The sequence below is a fragment of the Syngnathus scovelli genome, chromosome 4 (genome assembly GCF_024217435.2).
Source record: "Syngnathus scovelli strain Florida chromosome 4, RoL_Ssco_1.2, whole genome shotgun sequence".
NCBI lineage: Eukaryota > Metazoa > Chordata > Actinopteri > Syngnathiformes > Syngnathidae > Syngnathus > Syngnathus scovelli.
In genome coordinates, this window is record NC_090850.1 from 20,072,303 (window position 1) to 20,092,360 (window position 20,058).

General features: G+C 46.2%; 3 protein-coding genes across 5 annotated transcripts; all 3 read left to right on the forward strand.

Annotated features, from left to right (window-relative positions):
- The first annotated feature begins 2,574 nt into the window (after positions 1–2,574).
- On the forward strand, positions 2,575–5,423 carry LOC125966822 (microfibril-associated glycoprotein 4-like). Of its 2 annotated transcripts, XM_049717293.2 has the most exons (7): positions 2,575–2,634; positions 2,692–2,935; positions 3,115–3,251; positions 3,401–3,497; positions 3,580–3,762; positions 3,874–4,129; positions 5,146–5,423. In XM_049717293.2, exons 2-7 carry the CDS (start codon positions 2,737–2,739, stop codon positions 5,270–5,272), a joined length of 999 nt encoding a protein of 332 aa, XP_049573250.1. In that variant the 5' UTR covers positions 2,575–2,634; positions 2,692–2,736; the 3' UTR covers positions 5,273–5,423. The 2 variants fall into 2 exon arrangements, with proteins under 2 accessions (XP_049573250.1, XP_049573249.1); XM_049717292.2 differs by lacking the exon at positions 2,575–2,634 and having other exon boundaries at positions 2,641–2,935.
- An 834-nt stretch (positions 5,424–6,257) lies between these two features.
- Positions 6,258–8,782, forward strand: sdr42e1 (short chain dehydrogenase/reductase family 42E, member 1). Of its 2 annotated transcripts, none has more exons than XM_049717290.2 (3): positions 6,258–6,321; positions 6,636–6,706; positions 7,177–8,782. In XM_049717290.2, the coding sequence occupies exons 2-3, from the start codon at positions 6,645–6,647 to the stop codon at positions 8,273–8,275; spliced, it is 1,161 nt and encodes a 386-aa protein (XP_049573247.1). In that variant the 5' UTR covers positions 6,258–6,321; positions 6,636–6,644; the 3' UTR covers positions 8,276–8,782. The 2 variants fall into 2 exon arrangements, with proteins under 2 accessions (XP_049573247.1, XP_049573248.1); XM_049717291.1 differs by having other exon boundaries at positions 6,266–6,425.
- A 119-nt stretch (positions 8,783–8,901) lies between these two features.
- Positions 8,902–19,832, forward strand: wtip (WT1 interacting protein). The gene is made up of 9 exons (XM_049717287.2): positions 8,902–9,307; positions 9,399–10,828; positions 12,533–12,634; positions 16,782–16,849; positions 17,383–17,445; positions 17,643–17,773; positions 17,880–17,931; positions 17,996–18,064; positions 18,140–19,832. The coding sequence occupies exons 2-9, from the start codon at positions 9,559–9,561 to the stop codon at positions 18,290–18,292; spliced, it is 1,908 nt and encodes a 635-aa protein (XP_049573244.1). The 5' UTR covers positions 8,902–9,307; positions 9,399–9,558; the 3' UTR covers positions 18,293–19,832.
- The last annotated feature ends 226 nt before the right edge of the window (positions 19,833–20,058 follow it).

The following is a 20,058-nucleotide window of genomic DNA, read 5'->3' on the forward strand; positions in this document are numbered from 1 at the left end:
ACGTGTGTCTTGATCGGGCTTGGTTTGTGACGTCACGAGCCCGTCGCGCTGAGAGCGCCTCATCCATGCTTGTTGGAAGTTTTTCATTTTGGATTTGTGTGCTCACTACTGAAAGTGCATTAGAGACATCACTTCTGAGAATATTAGTAGTTTCAGTACTTGTATTTACCTTTAATTATAATAGGAAGCCTGTTGGCATTTGGAGGGAGCAGAGCGACTTGGTAACAAACAGTGAGGAAGGGTCCGTCTGGAGACCGTTGCTGACGTCCATGAAATATTCAGCGGTGCGGGGCGTCAAGTTAAAGCTCCTGTTTACCAGATTAGAATTAGCGAACTCCGAATTGAGAATCTCCGGCCTCCTGTCCGTCTTCCTCAGAATCCAGAAGTTCTTCTTTATCCATGAGATCGCAGCTTCCGGCTCCCACAGTTGCGACAACACCCACGACATCTATGTCTTGAATTTGGAAAAAAAAAAGGCTTTTATTTTTCACTAACGAGGGGTTGGGTGACTGCGCACATGAAACTGTTTGGGTTCGGTACCTGGAAAAAGGTGAAGGGCTTCTCGTCAATCACCACTCTGTGAATGAATGAATCTTGATTTGATTCAAGATTCAAGAGTTTTTATTCGCCATGTTTGAGCGTGCCAAACAAGGAATTTGACTTTGGTACATCACAGCCTCTGTTCAACATTTAGGTGACTAACAAGACTAACAACACATGTAAAAAATGCCAAATATTCTCAAACATCCCCTGATCTTAAACTCAAATAAATGAGGTGAGCTTCCAAGTGCTTTCCAAGTCTATTCTCAGAGAAGGAAGGCTTGAACATGAATTTCCACCTTGTACCAGAAGGCCTTTTCGAAAAGACTCAACGTCACGTCCGAGTTGCTTCAAAGTCTGCGAACTTGTCAAAGAGTTGAATGAGAATTTTCACATTGTACCAGAAGTCCTTTTCGAAAAAACTCGGCGACCCGTTCCGTCCCGTTCCCTCAGCAGGCAACATCATCAGGCCCTTTGTAATGACAGCAAAGGGGCAGGATGTGCCCTGCGTCAAGTCTGCTGTAGCTGTGGAGTTTGGGGGCGGGCCATAAATATTATCATACAGCCGAAGACTCGGAAGGCTCACTTGGACTTCCAACCGCCCAGTACCAAGCTCTGCTTCTGGCGTGAACGCTGACCGGACCGCCCGGATGGAGCTCGTCGTGGTGCAGGTGCGCCGCTCACGTTGACATATGTGCTTTTCTTTGCCAAGTCCGAGTCTCAAAGTCAGCACACAATCACTCAAATCAAATTTGCAATCATCAAAGCAAATGGGAACCTAATTGGCAAGGGAGGAGAACAATAGAAGGTGCCCGTGTGTATGCACGTGTATACTAACTTTGCATTCTTTGCTCTCGGACGCACCTCGGAAGCCCGAGACCCCCGCCAACGTGTCAGAAGGACCGACTGTGTCTGAGGACGCCGGCCAGGCAGACAAGTAAGTCACTTTATCAGTTTGTTTTGCATTGGTCCAACTGGATAGGAGTGAAGGAGACCACCACGCGAGAGCAAAGTCTGACGCTTGGAGCCGTCCTCTTTCGACTTTGCTCGGTCTTCTCCCTGTCTTTACCATCCCTTCTCCTTGTTTGTGTGTTCAGTTCGATGCTAAACGACAACTGGGCCCGGATGAAGGAGAGGACCAAGAAGCTGCTCGGGCCCAAGGTACCCGCACTGATTTTGATCGACCTCGTCAGTCCCAACGCTTCGTCGGGCAGCCGAGCGCTCCGTGGGGATCCGCCGCCCTGACCTGCTTTGCCCCCCAGAAACGCTGGAGCCTCCATCGCCATGCCCTCCCGATGGTCCTCGGGGTAGCGGTCCTCGTGCTAACAGTCATCATCCTCTACTGGATCACCAGGTACACGCGCGCGCAAAAAAGTGTGTCCTTCACGTTTGTTGATTTTTAAAGGTTTATTCTCAAAAGAGGAAAAAAGCACACATTTTCCACGCGTCCGTAACGAACCAGATCTGACTTTAAAGGCACAATCAAGACGGTCAGAGAAAAACGTGTGCTCCTGTCACTCTAATCCTAGCATTTAGTCGTCCTCTTATTTATTATGTTATTTGTTTATTTATTATTTATTCATCACTTATTTATTCATTGTTCGTGCCTTCTTGTTTTTACTTTTTTGTGTTGTTTTCTTGTTCTTGATGTTTTCTTTATATTGTGTACTATGTCTTGTCACCGTGGGATAATGGGAACGTAATTTCCATCTCTTTGTGTGTCTTGGCATGTGAAGAAATTGACAATAAAGCAGACTTTGACTTTGATAATGACCTAACGGCCATGAAATATAAATACATAATCAACTCAAATTTATGATGAACTCTTTAGAGATCATACATTCGCAAAACAACCTAAACTGACCCCGTTTTCTGGCTGGCTCCCATTTTCAAGCCAGCAGTTGTGAAGTTGCGAAGGGCAACGTGTAACTCTGTGTTCCAAGGGTCCGCGTCGTCTTCAAAGAGTCGGACACGGTATTGACCGCGTCACAGGCGATCTTGGGCGACGACCCCGGCAACTTCCTGGACCCCAACTGTACCGACTTGGCCTGCCGCCGCCGGAAGGCGCCGGAGGCCTCGTCGCTCGTACAAGAGGTGAGCGCGAGCAAAGAGTGGAAGGAGATGCACGGCAACAACGAGGTTTTGGCACAGACCCTGCAGGCGTTGAACGTGAGCAACGGCAAAAAGTCGAAGGAGATGCACGACGACAACGAGGTTTTGGCACAGACGCTGCAGGCGCTGAATGTGAGCAACGGCAAAAAGTGGAAGGAGATTCAGCGCGAGCTGTCAGAGGAACACGCGGGAGTCCGCAACTTCACTTCGGTTTTCACCGATGCTTTGGCCTTGCTGCGGAAGGAGTTAGACGGTCTGAGCCGTCAGAGCGAGCAACTCAAAGGTAAGCAAGCCGGTGTAAGTACTCCTACTTGGTCAAACGCCTCGTACTGGTCTTTGCATTTTTATTCCTCTCACGGTTGAAAATATCAATTCATATATTCAATACAGCGAGCGCTTCGAGTTTATTTGAAGCGTGTGTCCATTTTGCGCTCTCACTCTCTCGCGCTTTACTCGCTTCAGCTCTCGTGCTCAAGCCCAGAGACTGCAGTGAGGTCAAGGCGGCGGGAAATATCCAAGATGGAGTGTATACCATCTACCCTGGGTCCAACAGCTTCGACGTTTACTGCGACATGACCTTGGACGGGGGAGGCTGGACCGTAAGTGCCAAAGTTCCCGTTGTGATGCGTTCACCAATAAGCTTGGCACTTTTCTTCAATGTTTGAATGTCCAAGTTGGCCAATCATGCTAATTTGCAAACAGTAGACCTCAAGCTGACAGGCAGGCTGATATGTGTGTGTGTGTCCAGGTGTTCCAGAGGAGAAAGGATGGCTCTGTTAATTTCACGCGTGCTTGGGACGCATATCGAGATGGCTTTGGAGATATTACAGGAGAGCACTGGCTAGGTCTGAAGGACAGGCACACAACACACGCTTGCACACATAGCCACCCAAAAGACAAGTCTTGCCCCCCTTTGTGCGTTTTCAGGCCTGCGGAACCTCCACGCTCTGACGGGCTCGGCCGGTTACCAATTCCGGGTGGACGTAAAAACATCTAATGGCCATGAATGCTGGGCTGGCTACGACAACTTTTCAGTGGGCCTAAATTCGCTCAACCCCGAGAACGACGGCTACCCGCTGCATGTAACCGGGTGGGACTCGAGATCCACAGGTAGCGACTCTGACCGGCACCGCGCACACGCAAGAGGCGTCACCGCCGCTGCCTTGCAGAATGAGCGGCGGAGCCTCCACGAGATCAAAAGCAAGTTTGTGTGCTTTGCAGGCTATTTCACACAACCTGATGAGAGGTTCAGCACCTACGACCGCGACCAAGACAAAAATGAGCAAAGAAATCTGGCCAATCTGCATGGTGCATGGTGGCACGGCCAATTTAGTGGTGACTTTCACCCAAACGGAGTCTACTATCAAGCAGCCGATTTCCGTGGCAATGAGCAGGATAGACTCTACTGGCTGAGCTGTAACTACGACTGCATTACATTCATGGAGATGAAGGTCCGGCCCGCGCCCAAAAAAAACAGGTAAGCTTTGAGCCCGTTTAGCCTCGGAACCGTATGCGCTGGGCCTCGGCTAAAATCCGCCTGCGTTTAGACGCTAGGTCCAATCTTAAAACATTAAAATAATCGACGTCTAGTTATAGATGTGTAAAGTTGGACACTTGCCAGACGTTTCCACGAAATTGAAATCCGATTACCTAACCTTGACGTGGAGTAAATGTCGCTATTAAAACGTTTTGTTCATGGCAAACCTGTATACTAAAAGATTGAGTTGGTTAAAAATGGAGTCAGGTTGTCTGTAAAACTTTACCTTGTTTTTGCATTTTTTAAAAAGCTTTCGGGAACACTGTCATGTTATGCGTGGGTATAAATACATACACTTCTTGATGTTAACAATCATGAATCAATAAAGACTGAGCAGAACTCTGTCATTACTCTGTAAACTATTTGGAATCAATAAAGTCTGATCTCAACTATGTTTTTATTTATTTTTAAGTGTTTTAAGTATTTTTAAGTGTTCAAACTTCTAATTGTCCATATAGAAGGGTGACTGCTTTATTGTTTTGTTTTGTTGTTTGTAAGAAAGAAAAAAAAATTTGTGGACCCCCGAGTTGAGCTCTCTTGACCCCAGTTTGAGAATGATTGCTTCAGAGGGTGTACTTAAAGTGGTTGTTCACAGGCTGTAGTTTGTTAGGCAAACAGATGTTGAACTTGTCTCTCAGGAGGCTCTCTATCTCCTCACCGGGCACATCCTTCATATCATAGACATCCACGCCCCGGTCGACCTGGAAGGTGACCTCACTGTAGGTCCAGCCGATCAGGGCCCGGAAGCCTGTTGGCGTTTGCAGCGAGCAAATCGACTTGTTTACAAACAGCGAGGAAGGGTCCGTCTGGAGATTGTTGCTGACGTCCATAAAATATTCAGCGGTGCGGGGCGTCAAGTTGAAGCAGTATAAACTCCTCTTCAGATGACTGTTTACCAGATTAGAATTGGCGAACTCCGGATTGAGAATCTCTGGCTTCCTGTTCGTCTTCTCCAGAATCCAGAAGTCTTCTTTATCCATGAGACGGAACGTGCCGGGCGGCTGGACCTGCAGCTTCCCGGAGGCGAGCTCCAGAGGCTCCCACAGTTGCGACGACACCCCGAAGCTGACGTCTTCTATGTAGGGCTTCCCGTCAATCACCACTCTGTTAATGAGGTGAGCTTCCAAGGTGGAAAAGTCACCAGTGGTGCGGTTGAACACCCTGGCGGCCAACACAGCGACGTCATAGCCCATTTCTGCGAGCACCCAGGACAGCAGGAAATTGTTCTCCATACACCAGCCACCACGACCCTGACGGACTATCTTGTCGAAGATGACTTCCAGATTCATGATGATTTTCCCGCCGCAATGTATGTCGAGGTTTTCGAAGGGGATGGACATGATGTGCTGTTTGTGGATCAGCTTCAGCGTGGCGAGATCGGCTTTGACATACGTGCCGCGGAACCCGATTCTTTGGAAGTACTCCTCAAGGTTCATCTTGGCTGCAATAAAAAGCACTTGACATGAATCCTTGACTGTGGATGACCACAGATTGGTGGTTATTAGCATTAATTACCAGCAATAAAAGTGATAGCATATTAACATTGCTTCTATGGAAACACCGTAGATTTGATAACATTAAACATCACATGTGTGTTTAATGTTTAAAAGAAAACTTGATGTTCGAGAACTTGAGAAGTTGCGCAAACGTTCTCTGCTCATTTTGACCACGTCAGCATTTCAGTTCACGGCTTTAATAAACCGTCGTGCTACGCAGAATATTTATTCTTTATTTTCAGAAAGTCATCTTACCTTACAGTTTGGACTTTACGCCGGTATATGTGGATATGATTGTAGTTGCACAAAGTATTGAGAGAGTTGCAGTGGGCGCGGCCAAGGTGAAGCGCGCAACCAAAAACATAACATCCGCTTTTGCTTTTCAAAATAAATAGTCTGTTCATCTGAAACAAGTACTGTACGCGAACTTTACTTCCTGTTGTGTGTCGTTTCTTTTTTAAACCCTTATATTTTGTCGTATTTGTTACACCTTTTTGCCTATTGCGTGACATTATTGTTGGACATTATATTACACATTATATGTACATCTCTTTACGGTTTCGCCACTTTTCTTCCTCCGAAACTTACGTCACAGCGGTAGACGTCATCTCGCCGCTGCCTCTCAAGCAAACCGGTGTGGGTAGTAAGGGTTACTATTCACTAAACGTGGTTTTCTAGTTTACTTTCTAATTGTTTTGCCTCGTGTTCTCTATACGGTCGGCGCTGCTATAATTTGGGAGGTACAGAATTATTTTATTTGTTTCGCAGCCAATGCTACACGGTCGAACTTGCAACGTTTTGCTAGCTAGAGACGAGCAATAACTATGCTTGCTATGCTCAGGAGCGCCTATGTAAAACTAACATGACCGTAAAGGCTTCCTATATCTTTGTTATATTTTGCACTTATTTGTCTGTCATGTGTTTAAAATGCCTTGTTTTGTGTTCTTAAGACTCTCGTGATGGAAATTGCACGCGCGGAAACATGCTTGATAACAGGAGGCTGTGGATACTTCGGTTATCGGTAAGACGTGTTTTCAACCTTTTTTTTTTTTTTTTTTGCTCTTATTAAAAAAAAAATCCATTGGACGTAAAGTTTTTCTTGATCTTCTTGTTTCTTATTCTCCTGATCTTTTTTTTTTTGTAAGTTGGTTACAAGTCGTACTGGTCCAGTACTCACCACAAGATGGCGCCACCATGTCTTTTAAAGCTTAAATGGTTACAGGTAGCTCAAATCAATCGATGTTTATACATACAGGAGTAAATGTAATTTTGAAAATGTAATGAAAGTCAACGGTTTTACATTACAAAAAAAACTATGAAGATTCAAATAATTATGAATAAATTATTGACACAATCATTTACATTGTTGTTTTTCTTAATTCATTTTTAAGAAATGATTATTTATGATGTATTTCGACTAACTTTTTTACTGTTGTGTTGGAAATGACCTGCACACTAACCATTTATCAATGCGTCGACCTCCCACCACAGCCTGGCGGCTCATCTGCATAAGAACGGTGCCAAAGTCATCCTGTTTGACGTCATCCCTCCGAAAAGTGACGTGTTGGAGGGATTTACGTTTGTCCAAGGAGATATCCGAAGCTATGAGCAAGTGGTGAGTGCCGTTTCGGGCGTGGACTGCGTGTACCATGTGGCCTCCTACGGCATGTCCGGCCGGGAGCAGCTAAAGCGGCGTCGCATTGAGGAGGTGAACGTGGATGGCACCCGGAACGTCCTGGACGCCTGCATTCAGTGTGGTGTACCGCGACTTGTTTACACCAGCACTTTCAACGTGGTGTTCGGAGGTCAGGAGATACGCAACGGAGATGAGAACCTCCCGTATCTGCCGCTCCATCTCCACCCGGACCACTATTCCCGGACTAAATCCATTGCGGAGATGGCTGTCCTCAAAGCTAACGGGACAGCGCTTAAGGACGGTTCCGGGGTGCTGAGGACGTGCGCCCTGCGCCCGGCCGGAATCTACGGGCCCGGGGAGCAGAGGCACCTGCCCAGGATCGTGGGCTACATCGAGAAAGGGATCTTCAGCTTTGTCTACGGGAAAGCCAGCAGTTTGGTGGAATTCGTCCACGTGGACAATCTGGTGTCGGCGCATGTGCTCGCCGCAGAAGCGCTGACCGCCCAGAAGCGTCACCGTGCTGCTGGACAGGCCTACTTCATTTCTGACAGCCGCCCTGTCAATAACTTTGAGTTCTTCAGACCCCTGGTGGAAGGCTTGGGGTACCCTTTCCCAACGCTGCGCCTCCCCGTTACCTTGGTTTACTTTGCCGCCTTCCTCATTGAAACCGTCCACCGCCTGGTGGCACCGCTCTACGATTTCCAGCCACTGCTGACGCGAACCGAGGTCTACAAGACGGGCGTGACGCACTACTTCAGCACGGCCAAGGCCGAGGGCCAGCTTGGTTATCGGCCCAAGAAATATGACCTGGATGAGGTGGTCCATTGGTTCCGGAGCAGGGGACACGGGAGGAAGCGGCAAAGCTCCCGCGCCGGTCAGCTGGTAGTGAACGTTTTGGTTGTTGCTGCTTTTATGGCAACCTTGCTCTCTTTTCTACCAGTTGCCGGCAACTGATGTAAGGGAACTTCACAGGAAACATATCGGTAAATTCTTTTTACGCTAAATGAGAAAAGAACCATTTTTGAGAAACAAACAAGCTTTGTCTTTTTTTTTTTTTTACACTTTCCTCCATATTTGCATCAAGCTAATCCAATTGCACTTTTGCAATGTTTTGGCCTTGGTATTTTATTGAGTGCAGAATATCACAGCTATCCAACTTTAGCCATTTGCTTGCGATGTTACAACCCAGCTTCACCCCACACGAAGCTGGCTGGCCGACATCCACTCGAATGTATTCTTGCAGAAGATGAGAAGAATGACGATAGCATGAGTCAAGTAACGTGAACCGAGAAGAAGAATTAAACTATTCCTTCTAAATGTGCCGTAATCGCCAAAGGATCTTGGCTGTTAAAAAAAAAAAAGGCGTTTGTTTACATTCAATGATCTGTTGCATTGTTTATTTGGAATCTTATGTGATATTTTTACACTCTTTGCTTTGAGGAAATAAAAATGTCAAACCAATCAGCATGCCAGCCAGGGATATTTACGATGAATAAAACTCCGCTTCCCCTGTATGCTAAAGTTTAATGTAAATTTTGCTCGATTTTTTTTTTTTAAATAATTTATGCACAGCACTTTCTTGGGCCGCCATATGTCCCCCGGGCCTCATGTTGACCTACACCCCCCTGCTCCACGCTGTTGTGTCGGAGGGCCGGCAGCCCCTCGCTGAGTTGGTCGCGATCATTGTTCCTCCGCAGCATTAACCACATTCCATAGGGGCGCAGCGCATCCCGTCTCCATCCCCCGCATTCCTTCGGCGCGAACGAGTCCCCCCTAGATCCCTCTTTGGAAAACCACATTTTTGCTTCCGTTTTCACTCTTCAACTTCTTTGTGACGTCTTTTCTTCTACCTTCCCCTCTCATATTCTCATTCTCGTCGGTCCATCTCTAGTCCCCGCTCACTTTGTTGTCCGCGTAGGGAGAAATGTAAGACGGCCAAACTCCAACCGGAGAGGTGAAATTCCTCCGCGCAGCGCGCCATTGACTGTAAGGACCTTTCAACTTAAAAAAAAAAAAAAAACTCAAGTTGACAAACCGTCGGCGAGGTAGCGCGGATAAAATACTTTTTTTTCTGCAGGCGCCGTAGGAGCGGAGAGGACGGACATGCGGCTCACGACGACGCGGAAAAACACCTTAGCGCCACCGCGTTTGGATTTTTCGCCGTGTTTTGTGCCTTCCGAATGAACCCCGCTAGTGGTCCGCGCTAACTTGTTCCGGACTACAAAAACAACAACAACATGGACCACTACCAGCACGACGTGGCTCTTCGTGCCGGCCAAATGATGGACGAGCTTTCCCTGTACGACGCTTACCGCCGCCAGGACGCCGCGGGAAGGAATTTGGACTCGACGGCGACCGCGCTCCGGCAGCAGCATCACACCGTGGAGAACTTCACATCGGCGAACAAAGTCTACAACGCGGCTCCGGTGCGTCCGGTTCAATGCGGCCGGACTGTCCCTGTGGATTTCTGCACCCCGCAAAGGGAGGCGGGCTACGCCGAGGAGGGCTGCTGCAAGTCCGAGGTGGCGCTGCCCTGCTACACCGGCGCCACTGAGAGGCAACGGCGTTACTCGCTCGAAGTGCACCGGTACAGCACCGGCTCCGCGTTCGACGCCCTCCACAAGCCCTTGCCTCTGCCGGGCAACAGGTCCAACAGCGTGTGCATGGACGGTCGGCACCACAGCCCGCGTTCCAGCCTGGCGTCCTCCTCCGTCTCCTCGCAGGAGCAGAGCAAGCACGCCAGCCCCCGAGCAAGCCTGGTGGTGGCGGTACCCGGCCTGGCGCACTGCGAGGGCTCCAGCGTCCTGAGCCCCAGGTCCAGTTACGCGAGCACGGCCAGCGACACCAGCAAACACTCTAGCCCCAGGACCAGTCTGAACAGTTGCGACTGCTGCAGCAAGCCCAGCAGCAACCGGACCAGCGGCATCAGCATGGGATACGACCAGAGGCACGCCAGCCCCAGGTCCAGCACTGCCAGCCAGTACTCCTTCACCACCAGCCCCAGTCCGAGGTCCAGCTACTCGGACTCGCGCTACGGACCCCACGTCAGGGACGATTTCGAGGGGGGCGCTCCGCTGGTGGCTAGCCCCAGGTCCAGCATCTGCAGCCAGGATGGCAGTGCCAGAGCTCCCGTTTGCGTGCTCAGTCCCCGCTCCAGCATCTCCAGTCACAGCTCAAGGAGCTCCCGCAGCTCCAGGGGTTCCATGAGCACCTACCCAGACCTGCAGCTGCCCTCGCCCAGGGCCTCCATGCTGGGGGGACATGACGAGTCGCTCCTGCAGGAGCTGGGGGACCCCAACGGCGTGCACCCGCGCCTCCACGTCCAGGAGCATCCCTTGCCCCTCGAAGTGACCTCCAAAACGCCCACGGCGGGCCAGAGGTTCAAGCTGCCTTATCAAGTGACCCCGAGCCGGGAAAGCGGGCCCAGTCAGGCCGAGAGGCGGCTGGAGGCGCTCACCTTGGAGTTGGAGAAGGAGTTGGAGATGCATATGAAGAAAGAGTACTTTGGTAGGTGCTTGCTTGTGTGCTGGGAACACATAATTATGTTCTTGATCTGACAAGGTGGAAGTTTGGCCTTTGGTTTCCATTGTCAAAAGTTGTCATCTTGTTTATTGTGATGGTGGAAGATCTGTAGATCAACAGCTGGTGCAATACAGGCTGCAAATGAAGCCCCCACCCCAAAGCCCTTCATTAGTCTAGTCAGCGTGGACAACAGTCAAGTCTGCTCACCTGGCCTGGTCAAACATTATATCAAGACTTTTGATTAACTTTCTCAGAAGAAGCATTCCTTCAACAATATCACCATGCAACTGCTGTTCTGTATTTGAGTGCAAAGGTGCAGGAAAGGAATGTAGTTTATTTTTAACCCCCCCCTCCCCCCCCCAGCCTCTGGTCGAATGCTCAACATCCTGTGCTTGCCACACGGATGCCTTGCGAAATGGGCACACAAGGGATTTGGCTTCCTGTTTTGTTGATTTTATTTTAAATGCTACACTCCCGGACATCCTCATTGTCTTGTTAAACACTAAGCAACATGTTTGTCCTTGCAACTAGCTAATCCAGCGATGAATAATAACACACCTTGGACTCAAGGTTAAAGCCTCGTAAAATAGGTCTGTTGTAAATACAGTAAATTGGAATAATGCGCATTATCCCCCAGAACAATAAGAGATCATTTAAAAAAAAAATTATATCCCCGTTTATAAAATGACTTTGATTGCATGAAATGAACGACACTTTTTTTTTCTCCTAATTTTTTAGTTCCTGGTGATATCGGTCAATGTTCCAAGTTCCGATACCGTGAAATAAGGCAGGTATCGGTATAGATACCGACCGATACCGTATCGGTACTCGCTCATCCCTATTTGTTGATTTCATCTTTGATGTAAAAATGTGAGCAGCACAACTCCTTAAAAATCAATTATTATTGAAGCGGAACATTTTTTGGTCCGTTCATGGATAAAACATGAAATATCTCTAAACTGGAGTCTATTAAATAGAATATCTCTAAACTGGAGTATGTTAAATATAATGTATGATATCAACGTCAACAAAGTGGTTTGTTAGTGGTTCTTTGTTTAAACTTCCTTATCTATATAGATTTAAAAAAAAAAAACAGGAAACATGGGGAAACCGTAGAAGTGTGTAATAAAGCGAGGAAGGTCAACAAAGAGGAAGTAATCATTAAAGCAAAACGTGTGTACTTTTATTATCTAATATAAGCAAAGTGTATCCGTGGCAAGTTTTTTATTTTTTTTTAAACAGCTTGATTTTTATTCTACTAACATTAAGCTTTTTTTTTTTTTGGGTGGCTGGACTAAGTAAACATTTAATCGACATTTTTATCTGTATTTTGTTCAAGCCGTTGCTTATAAAAGGATTCAAAGATCAATGAGGATTGATCAATTTAAGTGGAAGATATTGAATGATAAGATTTCAAAAAAGAATGTCCTGATTTTTTTCACATTCAATTTCTTTTTGCCCAATTGGGGGCGGGGGCAGTCGAGCACCCGTCGACTCGGTGACCCCGGACTGACCCCGACCAGGCTTTGATCTCGCAGTCCCTGAGGAATGTCACCTCAGTCTTGTGAAGCTACTGTTGCCTCCAAATCCTTTTTTTTTTCTTCTATACCACAAGGTCAATGTGTTTGTCCTCACCTGGGTGTGTCCACTCTGCTCATCCTTTAAATCGTCCGTGTTCTTTTTCTCCAGGTATCTGCATTAAATGCGGCAAAGGCGTGTACGGAGCCAGCCAAGCCTGCCAGGCCATGGGGAATCTTTATCACACCAACTGCTTCACCTGCTGCTCCTGCGGTGAGTGGAAAGATGGAGAACAATCATGCCGATAAAACGGGCCACAAAGTGCAATAGTGTTGCCGGCGTGTCGAGTGGACCCAACACATCCACATTTGCCGTTGCCATAGTGACCGATGGGATCGTGCTTCGATGCGCTCGCCCGTATGCTGTGTGTGTGTGTGTGAGAATTCTTTTCATATTTATGCTTATCCAGGAAGCGTGTGTCTTAAGACATTGCTAATTTTAGCATTTATGTCTGTAGATATATTTTATAAATTATGCTCTGGTGCCAAATTTTATTTTAGATAGCAACCATATTGAGCCAGGTCATTTAAAAAAAAAGCAATTAACTAAAAAGGACTAATTAATTGAATTTTAAAAAATATATATAAAAAAAAAGACTAACTTTTTAAACTTAGTGTAAGCGAGTATAAATTCTACATAAAAAAATAAAATAGAAAACATGTCATTTAAAAAAAAGCAATTATCTAAAAAGGACTAATTGAATTAAAAAAAAAAAAAAAAAATATATATATATATATATATATATATATATATATATATATATATATAAAAAGACTAACTTTTTAAACGTAGTGTAAGCGAGTATAAATTCTACATAAAAAAATAAAATAGAAAACATGTCATTTAAAAAAAAGCAATTATCTAAAAAGGACTAATTGAATTTAAAAAAATATATATATATATAAAAAAAGACTAACTTTTTAAACTTACAGTGTAAGCGAGTATAAATTCTACGTAAAAAAATAAAATAGAAAACATGTATAAGTTGCTTTGAAGTCCAATTTTGGGTTAAAAACAGACCAAGAATAGTTGGTATAATAACTCAGCGACCCGTCGATCATTAAAATCATATCATGTTATTAAAGTCTACCCACAGCTCTTGTCATTCATTTTCCAAATAACTCCAAAAATGTCAACTCAGTCTTTGTTCCGCGTCCAAAAATTCCTTATCATCACTCTCCCCCGGCTTGCCGCTTTGCGAATTCCTCCACTTTCCCAAATTCCGCTGACATTATTTGTCTTTGAGGCTGTAATGAAATCTCCAATTCAGTGTGTAGAGTGAATGTGTGTGCGGTATGGACGTTCCTGTCACCCGACCCCCCCCTCCAAGGGGGGGGGGGGGAAGATGTCGGGAGAAAGCCTTTTAGCCAGGTTGCTCCCATTCATACGTCTGCTCGGGACGGATACCGATCCGCCTCTGGAAGCGCGGCCCGATAAATTTACACGAAACCAAAGCTGCAGACTTTCCTGTTTATTGTGTAGGCAACCGTGTCCGGTTGCTGAGATTGTGGGATTTTTGGACCCGGCCGCAACCGAGGCGAGAATCACGCTCGCATCTATTTGGGGGAATTAGCGAGTGGTGCTTGTTTGAAGCTTGGCAGGACACAGATGGTTTATGGCTCATGTAAACGCTTCTGATGTATGATTTGACCTCAAGTTGAATGGGAATGTTTTCTTTTAAGCGGCAGTCTTGTCATAACACACTCCAGTGATAAATCCGTGTGACTGTATTTTTTTTTTTTTAAGGGGGGGGGGCTTTCTTTTGATTTTTCTTGTTGCCCGGACAGCTTGGGCTTTGTTTAACCATGAATAATTGAGCTCTCATTTTGGCTCACTCCCATGGTTCCACCCTTTTTTTTTTTTTTCATAAAATGGCCAAGAATGTCAAAAAAATAAATAAATAACCACTGGAGCCTTCCCGGAGGACCTCACTCGGATGATCAGGGAATGTAACCAAAAAAAAAATGGCCGCCTCTCCACCGTTAGCTTTGTGAGGATAAACGGCTAATATTGCTAATGCTAATATTTTTTTAACGCCAAGAATGTGCCATTAAGTGTTTGTTCAAGGTCAAGGTTCTTGTCCACAGTTTATTTCTTTTCGAACAAGCAAGTGTTGCAACTTTACACCCACTCTCCGATTATTATTATTTTCCGCGGGACTTCTCTCCATGGCCCCAGATGCGTAGACTATCACTTGCTTATACAGAAGCGATGACTCATTCCTATTCCAATCATAATATCAGCTTAAAAAAAACAAACAAATTTACCAGACGGCGGCAGAACAGGAAACTGAGGACAAAAGTCCAGAATGCCCAATGTTTGTATCACATTATTAGAAACTAAGATAAGGTTAAGTTCTCAAATGAAAGAAATTTTGGTGCCTGTTTTTTTTTCTTTCATTCTCATTGAAATCACTCCAAATAGTTTTGTCCTGTTTATTCCAAATGAGTCGTTTTGATTCGGTTCGCACCGCTAACTCGACGCTAACGGCAATGTTAGGCTATGGTTTTCTAATAGTTGGGAATGTTGATATGCGGTATCACGATTAAAAGTACAAAACTATTCTGGGACCATTTCATCCGTTCTCGATTATGCTCCGATTAGAACGTCGGATAAGACGGGATTGGAATGTTGTTTGGTTCTGACACCTCCCCTGAAGGGTGTGGCGACAATTAGCCTATGGTAGGGTCCTTTAAGGGCAAGGAAGCTAATATCAAACTTTTGATCAAAATAGCCTCAGACTTATAAATGATCACATTATCAATGAAATAAAATCCACTTTGCTTGCCGGATTGCAGAAAATGCAGCTGGTGCTTTGCACCTTTGCTTGGTTTGTCTGCCGACAAAAGGCCGGAGGAGAGAGGGGGGCAAACAGGGATCCCCCCCGCCCCCCTCCACCCCATCTTCCCCCTATGCTCGTTCGGGGGCGGGTTTGAATGGGACCAGCTAGTGACCTCAGGCAGAAGGAATGTCCCCGTTTGCTCAGTCGACCCGCGTCAACGTCGGGGCCCTTTTGTGTCCACCACCTCCCAGACTCCCAGAAACCTTGCAACCCCCCCCCCCCCTATAATCTCACTCTTCCTGCAAGGTTAGGCCTTTTGAGGACGCGAGGGTGGCTTCCTCCCTCTGCGCTGGCTAGAAATGCTAATTGCTCTTCAGTCTGCCCCGTCTTAAAAGTCTCACCTATTGTGTGCGCGGCATTCCTGGGCTCCTCGACCCATTCGTGTGGGTGTTAACATATGACCGTCTCCCGGCGTCGCGCTGACGTTTGAAATATAGCAATTGCATAAATTTCGCTGTTAAACCAGAGGAGCTTTTTAGTCATCAAACCAACGGTGGCCCGGGACAACAATTAAATCCCGACTAACGCTGCAGATTTACGAGCCGCGACATTGCCCGGGGGGGGCGAGTGAAGTCATCGCGCTGCCGCAGAGACGCGGCGCGGCGTTAAATGAATTCGAAAGGGGGTGGGGGCAAGCCCCGAAAGATGCGGGGTGGGCACAAGCGGCCTGTTGCACATCCCCCCCCCCCCCCCACCTCCCCTTTAGATCGGACTCATGAATCAAGACTCGATCGTGGGAATTTAGCTCAACCTCAGAGCAAAATGAAGTTGTTCAATAATGTAGCGCTATTTAGAAGCAATAATAATAATAAAAAAGAAACTTTTCAAACAGTCAAGCTCTTGAGATTGACCATATTGCAAACACACACCTTTTTCAGCCTGTTGTACTTTTTTTTTTTTTTTTCCTAACAGACTGCCTCCATGTGTCGTCCATATTTGATTGGCTACGCTAAAAGCATCACAATTTAGGAATTTGTAATGACAAATGTTCAGGATTTTTTTTTTATGGGTTACACAAAATGGCTTCAAAGCCTCCCCAACATCCTTTTGCATGTCAACGATGGATTTCCTGTCGACGTTCGGCTATTACCGGCGTGTTTTTCAGCAGCTCGCACAATGCACGGAAGAGGAGGAGGATAGGGTGTGTGTGTGTGTGTTGTTTTTTTAGAGGGGGGTGCGGTCAGTGGGGGGATGTAGAGCAGTTTTCTGTATTGATCGTGAATGGAATCCTATTGAGATCGGTGGTCAGAGTAATTAAATTGAGGCACAATGTGGGCCGCTTCGGGCCGGACCATCTGCTCTACGCTCGACCTGCTTTTGCCACTGTTTAAAATAGACCCACATGGGTATGTTTTCAAGAAAATGTGTACGTTCAAAGGTTTTACCTGTAAAGTAAAATGTCTTCAAATGAAGGGAAAAAAAAGACATATTTGACCTATTTCCCACAGATATAAACCGAGACAAGCAATAAGTACAACCTTGAGTCGCAGTACTTTGAATACTTTTTTTTCTTTTTAGGGAGGAGGTTGCGAGGTAAAGCCTTCTATAACGTCAACGGGAAGGTCTACTGCGAGGAAGACTTTTTGGTAAGTCACTCGTTCTGTCAATATAATCATAGAATATAAATAAATATAGTATAAAATTATATATAAAATAAGACTATAAAATATGCAATAGAATAGAATACAGGAAAAGCTGGCATTTTATTTCTTTTTATATTTTGATTTATAAAATGTGTATATATTATATAAATATTATCAATATATATATATAATTCTGAAAATGTGATATATATATTCTGAAACTGTGATTTATCCCCTTGGGATACCAAAGCTGACATGGACACTGCCGTTAAAGTCTCCCCCCCCCCCCCTCCCCCATCCAATTAACTCAAATTACCCTACTTCCCTGAGGAGATTAATTAGCTTGCGTCTCTTGTGGAGGTCGATGACAGATGGTGTGGAGATGCACACACATCCTCAATGACATCTTTTACAACCGTTGTGAACATCTTGGGCTACATCCAGATCATTGGCCCACTAGTTCACAAATAAACCTCCAGCAGCAGCACAAAAGTCACAACTAGGCGACTAAGTCTTGCCTCTGATTTCTCTCCCAGTATTCTGGTTTCCAGCAGACGGCCGAGAAGTGCTTTGTGTGTGGCCACCTCATCATGGAGATGGTAAGCTAAGTGACGTTAGCAAAGACGTGAGTAGCGGTGAGACTATTTTACAGTTTACATTTGAAACTGTGGTGTGATCATTTCGGTCAGGATCGTTTTGATATAAAAGACCAAATAGCAGCCAAGATTTGATAGCTTCTTGGTTTCCGCGGCTTGAGTCCAAAGTGGTAACACCCTTCTTATGTGTGATGGTGAAGATCCTCCAGGCGCTGGGCAAGTCCTACCATCCAGGCTGTTTCCGCTGTGTGGTGTGTAAAGAAGGTCTGGACGGGGTGCCTTTCACTGTGGACGTGGAGAACAACATCTACTGTGTCAAAGACTACCACACGTAAGGACAACTGGGATTTGATTTTGGGTTTTTTTTACATTTCAAATTTTTATTAGTTTTCATGAACTATAATAACCTTGCTTGATGGTCCCTTTTCCAATGACAGGGTTTTTGCTCCCAAATGTTCCTCCTGCAACCAGCCCATTCTCCCAGCTCAGGTAACCAAAGCCCTGTTGGAGATGTTTGTCAAACATCTAACACCTCCTGGGTTTTTCTCCTCAGGGCTCAGAGGAGACCATTCGGGTTGTGTCGATGGATAAGGACTACCATGTGGAATGTTACCACTGTGAGGTGAGGTCACACTCCCACGCACTGACGCGTAGCTTGACTGTTAGCGTGTCATCGCTCGGTTTTCGCTTCCACCAGGACTGCGGGCTCCAGCTTAACGACGAGGAGGGTCACCGTTGTTACCCTCTGGATGGCCACCTGCTGTGTCACGGTTGCCACATCCGCCGACTGCAGTCCCAGGTTCCGGGGCCGCCGTCCCCCAACTACCCGCTCCACGTCACCGAGCTGTGAAGGGAAGGTGGGGGGGGTTGCTAACCCCCACCTGCTCCCCCCCCCCCGCGTGGCCCGAGATGCCAACCTGCCCCGCCCTCGCAGGTACACAGTTGGGTTGAAGTGCCCGGGTCGGGGATTCACCAGCGCTGGCTGAACCGGTCAGTCCCGGTGTCGTGCCATCAACCTGCTTTGAGATGTGAAGGCAAAGTGGGAGGCGACCCCCCAACCCTCCAACTGTAAACCCCGAGGTGGCCGGAGATGCCGACCTCCCCCGCCCTCTCAGAGTCCATCTTTTTTTCTGCCCACCTTTCCTGTGACCCCGGCAACATTTTCACCTGCGGGGTGAAACTTCTTTGCTCACCCCCACCCTCGAGGGATGGACTCACTTTGCTGCTCCCACCCACCAATGAGGTTGGTTTCACTTCATTCATTCCTTTAAATAAATAACTGCCGCTGGCCGGAGGGGATAAACCCAAGGCGGCCATGTTGTGCCTTTCGAGCGCGATCCTGGCGTAGCGGCTAACACCGAGATGGCGCTAACGCCCAGTAAGCCAACCATGCCGTTAACAGAAAAGACCTCCAGAGAATCATTGTATGCTCACAAAAGACGAGGCTGTGAAGTGTTGCTGTCCTTGCGTCATTTCAATGCGAATCAAAGACCAGGAAGTGGTTCGTCAATGACTTTTAAAGCCCGGAGCTGCTGGTTCCGCCCGAGTTTTTCCAAAGGAGTTGTTCCCGCCGTTTCTGCTTGGTGGCGCTAATGAGCTTGGAGTTTTTTTTTTTTTTTTTGGATTGGCACTTTTCCCCCACCTCCAACTTAGTTTGTGCACTGGTGGCAGGACCACTATGAGCACCCGGCTGTGGTTGCGGGGCAGCACAGAAAGCCCACCCTTGATTTCTTTTGGCCTCCCTGGTATGAATAATGAATACAGTATATCCAAAATTATGAATGCTGTTCAATTTTTAAGGTCCACTTTGATGAAATTTAGCTGGGAAACAAATTTCTAGCCATTATTGAAAGGAGGAAAAAAAAAAAAACTCATTTAAAGGCAGGTCTTTGATGGTAACTTCCTTGGCTGAGGTCCCGCTCAATACTACTGACTCGATTGTGTCCATAAAGAACACACTGACCACGACTAACTTGACGCGAATGTAACGCAAATGATTGTTTTGACCCGACATCGCCTTCCCTTCATTCACCTTTATTGTTATTATTATGATGATTATTTAAAACAGTACTAGCACACGCCTAGCATCCCTTGTACATAAAGAGTCTAGTTTTGTATTTTTTTGTCACACGGGAAAGAGAGGAGACGGCTTCTCCTCCGACTGGTTAGTTGCCATAAAGCACATGTCACATGATCTTTTCTATCTCAATTGTTATTATTATTACCTAGATGGTTCATAAAAAAAAATAAAAAAAAGACTAGAGCTATTTATCTAAACATGGGGAAAGAGAGAAATTATTTAATGTATTAAAATCAAATCAGGATGTATCTTTTTAACTGTAGAGGACATAATCTGTTATTCAATAAAGTGGTTTTGTAGCTAACTACAACAGTCTTGTCGTTGAGATGGTTGGAAAAAATACGTAGCACAGAAATCTCCAACATAATATTTATATGAGCTTATACTGTGAATATTAGTCAAAACCGGTATGACTAACGTGTGTGTGTGTGGGCCAACGTAGTGGGGTAGCGCTCTGGTGTTCGTTGACAGTTTGGCCATTTATTACACAAAGCATCCTTTGTGTGTGTGCGAGTGTGTATGTGTGTGTGTTTGAG